The sequence below is a fragment of the Triticum urartu genome, chromosome 7A (genome assembly GCF_056163025.1).
Source record: "Triticum urartu cultivar PI428250 chromosome 7A, HENAU_Tu73, whole genome shotgun sequence".
NCBI classification, from domain to species: Eukaryota; Viridiplantae; Streptophyta; class Magnoliopsida; order Poales; family Poaceae; genus Triticum; species Triticum urartu.
The window spans coordinates 524,994,217-525,001,976 of record NC_141879.1 but is presented as its reverse complement, the minus strand read 5'-3'; the positions used below and the strand labels follow the sequence as shown (position 1 = coordinate 525,001,976).

At 44.7% G+C, this 7,760-nt stretch overlaps 1 protein-coding gene across 1 annotated transcript; it reads left to right on the top strand.

Moving 5' to 3' along the window:
• Positions 1-1,004: 1,004 nt before the first annotated feature.
• LOC125525597 (crooked neck protein, putative / cell cycle protein) lies at positions 1,005-5,533 on the top strand. Its single transcript, XM_048690613.2, has 4 exons — positions 1,005-2,879; positions 4,369-4,582; positions 4,691-4,889; positions 5,096-5,533. Exons 1-4 carry the CDS (start codon positions 1,254-1,256, stop codon positions 5,214-5,216), a joined length of 2,160 nt encoding a protein of 719 aa, XP_048546570.1. The 5' UTR covers positions 1,005-1,253; the 3' UTR covers positions 5,217-5,533.
• The last annotated feature ends 2,227 nt before the right edge of the window (positions 5,534-7,760 follow it).

The window sequence follows — 7,760 nt, the reverse complement described above, 5'->3', positions numbered from 1 at the left end:
TCACAAATATTTTTAACTCAAATATACTTGAACTTGGCCAATTTGAGTAGACATTTGTTTTGGATTTTTTATTTTTGAACTCATTCGTTTTGGGTTTGGTTCCTACGGTGTGTGTTTCGCGCGTGCTCGATTAGTATTTTTTTTAGGCGGTATTCGAGTAATATCGATATCAGCATTAAGTATTAACCCCCTCGTGATAAATATTCCAACACGAGCACTTAAACTACGTTTTAGACCGTATTGGAGCGTATCCTCGTATTTAAGGACCGTAGTGGAGCATTCCGCGAGTCCCGAGACCGTTGTGTTACATGTTGGAGAGTACGAGGACCGTAGGTATAATTATCTCACTTCACACCCTAATGCCAACTTAAATGGGTGGAAGAGTACAAGACTTGTTTAGCACAAAATTACATTGAAAGTTATTTGCAAAGCGCATTTTCAGAAATAAATTGATACTAAACTGACACCGAAGGTAACCTCAGAGTCGAGGGTAGCCACGAAGGAGCACACCGAGTGAGTGACATATAGAAACGAAAACAAGCTAAAAAACTACTAAACATTAAGGAGTACTTACTAGAATCCTCGAGGGAGAGGCCAATAAACTCGATAGAGAATGAAGTGTTGGCGGAACGGAAAGAACGAGATGTGCATAGTTTCAATTTACATGCTTGTATTTTTTTTGCGATGGTATTTGTTTACGATTGTCACTGCATTGCGAAGGGGCTAGAAGATGACGGGGATGGACATAATACTACAAATTTCACAAATATTTTTAACTCAAATATACTTGAACTTGGCCAATTTGAGTAGACATTTGTTTTGGATTTTTTATTTTTGAACTCATTCGTTTTGGGTTTGGTTCCTACGGTGTGTGTTTCGCGCGTGCTCGATTAGTATTTTTTTTAGGCGGTATTCGAGTAATATCGATATCAGCATTAAGTATTAACCCCCTCGTGATAAATATTCCAACACGAGCACTTAAACTACGTTTTACAGATAACCCCTCATCCAGCAAAAAGACCGAACCCCAAATCGAGCCGAGCCGCTCGGCCTCGCTCGATCTGCCCCGCCCCCTCGCGCCGCCTTCCTCCGCCCCATCTCCTCGCCCTCCTCCGCCCCACTCCGGCGTCGAGTTCCGACGCGCCGCCGTCCGCGCGTACAAGCAGACCTAAAATCCAATTACCCCGTCCCTTGCCCCTTCCCATCATTCTCCTCCTCCCAAAACCCTAACCCTAGCACAAACACCGGCCGCCATGGCGCTCACCACCCGCGGCGGCGGCGGCGCCGACCAAGCGCAGCCTCCGCCGGCCCCCGACGCGAGCCTCGGCTTCCTCACGAAGCGCGACACGGAGGTCAAGCTCCCCCGCGCGACGCGGGTGAAGAACAAGACGCCCGCGGGGGTCCAGATTACCGCCGAGCAGATCCTCCGGGAGGCCCGGGAGCGGCAGGAGCCCGAGATCCGCCCGCCCAAGCAGAAGATAACCGACGTCCACGAGCTCGCGGATTACCGGCTCCGCGAGCGCAAGAGGTTCGAGGACCTCATTCGCCGCGTCCGCTGGAGCGTCTCGGCGTGGGTCAAGTATGCCAAGTGGGAGGAGGGGCAGAAGGACTTCGCCCGGGCTCGCTCCGTCTACGAGCGCGCCCTGGACGTCGCCCACCGCGACCACACCCTGTGGCTCAAGTATGCCGAGTTCGAGATGCGCAACCGGTATGTCAACCATGCCAGGAACGTCTGGGACCGTGCCGTCTCGCTCCTACCCCGCATCGACCAGCTGTGGTACAAGTATATCCATATGGAGGAGCTTCTTGGTGCTGTCGCCAATGCTCGGCAGGTCTTTGAGCGCTGGATGGGGTGGCGCCCTGATATCGCTGGCTGGAACTCATACATCAAGTTTGAGCTGCGATATGGGGAGGTTGAGCGCGCTAGGGCAATCTATGAGCGGTTTGTCGCCGAGCACCCGCGGCCCGACACGTTCATCCGGTATGCCAAGTTTGAGATGAAACGGGGAGAAGTAGAGCGGGCACGGCGTGTGTATGAGCGTGCAGCGGACCTGCTTGTGGATGATGAAGATGCGGAGGTGCTGTTTGTAGCATTTGCTGAGTTCGAGGAAAAGTGTCGGGAGGTGGAGCGTGCTCGTGCGATATACAAGTATGCGCTTGACAGAGTGCCAAAGGGCAGGGCTGAGGATCTTTACAGGAAGTTCCTGGCATTTGAGAAACAATTTGGTGACCGTGAGGGGATTGAGGATGCCATTGTGGGCAAGCGGAGATTCCAATATGAAGATGAGGTGAGGAAGAACCCACTCAATTACGACTCATGGTTTGATTACATCAGGCTGGAGGAGAGCGTCGGGAACAAGGACAGGATCAGGGATGTGTACGAGAGGAGTATCGCAAATGTTCCTCCTGCAGAAGAGAAGCGGTACTGGCAGAGGTATATCTACCTTTGGATAAACTATGCTTTGTATGAGGAACTTGATGCACAGGACATGGAAAGGACCCGGGAGGTCTACAGGGAGTGTCTGAAACTCATTCCACACAAGAAATTTACTTTTGCTAAGCTGTGGCTGATGGCCGCGCAGTTTGAGATAAGACAGAAGAACATAAAGGCTGCACGGCAGATTCTCGGTAATGCAATAGGTATGGCGCCCAAGGGGAAAATATTCAAAAAGTACATTGAGATCGAGCTTTATCTGGGCAACTTTGACCGCTGTAGAACTCTATATGAAAAATACATCGAATGGTCTCCAGCAAATTGTTATGCCTGGAGGAAGTATGCCGAACTGGAAAAAAACCTTAGTGAGACTGATCGTGCTCGATCAATATATGAGCTTGCTATCGCTCAGCCAGCCCTTGATACGCCTGAAGTTCTATGGAAGGTATGTTGTCCTTGCTGTCCTCTTAATTGATTCACATTTTATGTTTTGTAAGTGAACTATTGAATATACTTTTCCTATGTATCATTATTCCTCAAATAAGCACGCATGAAGTTCTGTGTTAACGTTATTTATTATATCATAATATTTGATCTGCTCATATATCTAAATAATTTCAGTGTTTATGCATGTGTTGGTATTATTCGCCACCTTTGTTCATGTGTGCTGTGATGTGATATGATGGTTAATTTTGTAACATGCTGACACGCCACCTAAAGAGTAGACAGTAGAGATCAGAGATCGATGTGTTGTTGAGCTCTGCACTATTTTGAGGGTTACATGAACTAGATTATTTCATGGGAAAAGGTGGTTGTGCTTCATTTTATGTTCTGGAAACCGAAGACCAGCCTTTTTATTTTTTTGTACTATTCAACTTATGGCATTATGAGTGTTAGTTGATTACTCTGGATCTGTTACTTTTTGCATTATATCCTGCCAACTAAAAATTATCAGGTCTTAGTAACTACCAAAGCATTTTTAAACCATGTCTCTTCAGCCTCTGCGCTCCATCACAGTTGCTTGAATGGTTAATAACTTATTTGTGAAAAACAACTGTTGGACAATGCTCAGAATCGTCATAGTTGAGGCCCCTTTTTTTAGGTCTAGGTGGGACTTTGTTGACTTGTGTTCTTCAGTCTTCTCCCTGGCAAAGCAGAGCCATTGGAACTATATGTGTCCGGTCAGCAACTGAAAACATACACTTCCTTGTGCTGCTGGAAGAGATTGGTGATCACTCATCAAATAATACCCATGGAACGAATCCAGACTCAGTGAGTTGTGAAGACCACTGACCCCAATAGGAATACGGAAGATTTAATGATTGAAGAGAATAGTACAATTAACAACTAAACCTAAAGGGATCCACTTGTCACAGAAGCAGTCTATAACTAATAGGAAGCACCTATCTCTTACTTGATATCTGATTGATCTTGCAGAGCCGAATTGTTTGAACTTGATTGACCTTATAAACGCTAGTTCAATTCCAGGACGACATCATATAATATACGTGAGCCTCAATCATTGATTTTGATTAGACACTTCTCCTTGTTGAATGAGAATGAAGGAAGAGTGCCAAACGACTAAAGCTAACAGCCAGTCCGGATGCTTTTGATCTCTTAGCTACAGTTTTAAGAGAGAAAAAACCAGTGCGCTGTCATCTGATATATTATGTCCAAATAATGCATTGTGTAACATGGGCCTTTTATTCTTAGGAAATGTTTCTGAGATTTTATCTATATAAGATGCAGCATTGATCCTTGTTAAATACGTACTAGATGTGAATGTTACATTTGAGACATCTAGAAAAATGACGCATTTAAGAAAAATGACTTATGCTTAACTGAATCATTTTTAGTGCCTTTTACTTCCAGGTCTACTTGTGATTTTAGTTATTAGGGATGCTTACTAACTCTTCTGCCTTTTGAACTTACAGGAGTACTTGCAGTTTGAAATTGATGAAGATGAATTTGATAGAGCAAGAGAACTCTATGAGAGACTGCTTGATAGAACAAAGCATTTGAAGGTATGGATCAGCTTTGCTGAATTCGAGGCCTCAGCTGGCTTGGGAGAAGACGCTGAAAGTGAGGAGAATAAGAATGATGCTGGTTATCAGGAACAGCAGCTCGAGCGGGTCCGGAGGTGTCGGGGTGAGTAACGAGCTAGAGAACCTACTTTGGGCATCTGTAAATCCTTTTTATGTTCATTTTGCGATTCATGGTGCACTAAATCTGACATTGCTCTGTTATGGTGGTCAGCTGTCTTTGAAAGGGCATTCGACTACTTCAGGACAAATGCCGCAGAGCTAAAGGAAGAAAGAGCGATGCTCCTGGAAGAATGGCTCAAAAAAGAGTTGAGCTTTGGTGATCTTGGTGATGTCACGTTAGTGCAGAAGAAGGCGCCAAGGAAAGTCAAGAGGAAGAGACCACTCCCCACAGACGATGGCTCCAATATTGCGTATGCTATTTACTCTGCTCTTTATTCTTGGCACTACTGTATTTTCAGAAGTTGGTGGCTTGCCACGTTTAGCATGCTCTGTGGCCATGTCCAAATTCTGTTAAGAAATCAATATAAAACAACTAGCGCTAACAATATCTCACATAATACTTTTGTGGTTACTTCCCACAAATTTAGAAATATACTGACATCATTTGCTCTACCAGGTACGAGGAGTACATTGATTATATCTTCCCTGATGAAGTCACTTTGGCGCCGAACCTTAAGATACTGGAAGCTGCTTATAAGTGGAAGAAGCAGAAGGCAAACGACACGGAGGACGACTGATCTGAACATCGAGAGGCTGCCTGTTGTGAATGGTTTTCCCACCGTCAGAGATGAGTGCCACCATGCCAAAATCAGACGTGGAGAAGGTGCCCTCTTATATACCCTACATATGGCATTTTTGCGTCTTGTTCAGTTGAGTTATCGAAGCTGTGTGTCTGACGGATAGATGCTGAATTATCTGGGTTCTGTTACCCCCGGATTGAACTGTACGTTCGTTGTTAGAGTCAATTTATCTTGGTTTTGTTACCCGGGTTCCTTGGGTTGAATGTAATTCAACATGTATTATTTGAGCTTAGCACTATATCACGTTTCTCCCATTTGGTACCTGGTGCTAAGCTGCCAGATGAGTGTTTTCTTAACAGCGAAACAGAGCCGTCTTCAGTTAGAAAATCCGTTGGGAAACTGTACGAGCCGATGGGCTTGAAATATTATTATGGGCTTTGAGTTTGGCCCTAAGATTTAGCCTTTTTTCTCTCTTCTCGCTTTCTTTTTAAAATTCTTCAAATATACTCCTGCATTTTCATATTAGTTCTAAGAAAAAGATACTACCTCGTCATCTGTCTTTGATTGTTTCAAAATTTAGTTTGAATTTGAACGAAACACCAAGTTAATCTGAGAAATACCAATACCAACCTTTTAGAGCATCTACAAATGGATCCTTCAAATCCTCCCCAAACGCATCGATGGACAACATGGTCATCACCTGGATTGAAAATTGCCTGGACACCGATGGACAACATGTTTATCACCTGGATTGAAAATTGCCTGGAAGTGTCCAGCGTGTTGGATTTGACAGGCCGAACCCATCCCAAATCTCTTCAAATCATCCCCAACAAAGCTCAACCTGCTATCTTCCTCTCCTCTCTTATGCCTTGTCCGCATCGCCACCACCCTAGCTCAACCGCGGCCCTAACTCCGCCGTCGTCCCCACCTCACAGCGCAGCCACCAGAACCCACAACGTTGTAGTCCGTGCCACCACCAGACTCCACCTCGTTATGTCCTACTCCTTCGGACATACCTCACCCTTTGTGTTAGATAAAATGTATGAGCGTTTTTTTATTCTTTTGCTCATTTGTAGGCAAACGATGGATTCATCAGATGATGAAGAGATGCTGAAAGGATGATGAACATAGAGGGAAAAAAATGAAGAAGTAAGAGAAGCATGTTCTGAACTTTAAGGGTTCGATAAAAAAAGGCAGGAGGGTTGTCCGGGATAGGATAGTTGGCGCACGACTTTCTACACGGACTACTTCAAACTAGACACAACATACCATGAGGTTCTTTTTTCGATGTCGCTTTCAAATGAGCAGATATTTGTTTTGAACTTCAAGCTGAGGAAGGATTGTTGCAAACAAATTTTTTTCTCTCCTTTGTAGAAGTGCACAGCTTCGCAGGATGCTTGCTTATGGTAAAGCCGCATATACCACTGATGCTGAAATCCGCATGGTAGAGACCACATGCCTACAAGCCACAATGAAATTTGTATGGGCCATGGTGAAGGTTCTTTTGACCGGAGTACCCGGGAGAACCAACTATTGAGAACCCATAAAAGTTATTGGCAATTGGAACATCAAGAGGTTTCCCCGGTATGCTCGGTTCAGTTGATTGCATGCATTGGCAATGGAAGAACTGCTCAAAAGGTTTGCGCAGACAGTACTAAGGTCACACCAAAGAGGCCACCATCATATTTGCAGCAGTGACATCGAAGGACTTGTGGTTTTGGCATGCTTTCTTTGGTACGTCTAGTTCTCACAATGACATCAATGCCATGCAATGATCTTCGTTGTTGAAGAGAATCTGTGATGGGGATGCTCCGACGTGCACCTACACCTTTAACGTGCACAACTATAAAATGGAGTACATGTCCATGCGTAAGTACTCAATAATCTTATAGAGCATATGTGGACCCACGCTGAAAATCCATAAATTTTATGTTTGAATTATGCACTCCGAAACAATTTATGTTTGAAATATGTAGTTTTATGTACGGATAACTTTTATTTGTGTGTGGTATTCATAGTTACATGTATTCATATCGTCAAATGATGGGTGTGCATGTTTGAAAATAAACAAGACAAAAGATTTATCATTTTCATTAATTAAGGAGAAGGTTTAGACATAAGCCGCAAAGCTGGAAAATAAAGTTCTACTCTTGCTACATAAGTAGGCTCAAAAGCTTGGCTCTAGCAAGCGCCCAGTGGCGGGCTTCCTCCTTGATTATGCCGACGATAATCGTTGTTGGAGCGGTTGTGTTGCGGAAAATTCTTGCATTTCGTTCCTTCCAAATTTCTCATGAGATCTGCATCATAATCGAAGCAAGGGCCTTCGTGTATTGGTCTCCCGCGCCCACAGCCTTGATCTAGCAAGCTCTAACCGAATCCTCATCCCGCCGATGGGTGCGCATGTGTCTACATGGATTTGAGGTTTGGAAAGTGCGGGTTTTGGTTGCAAAGGAGGACATTCGCGGGAGGCACCACGTTGTCCTCTTATATGTGGGGACGCACCCGCAGATGTTTAGGGTCCAGATTTGAGTGAATCTATAC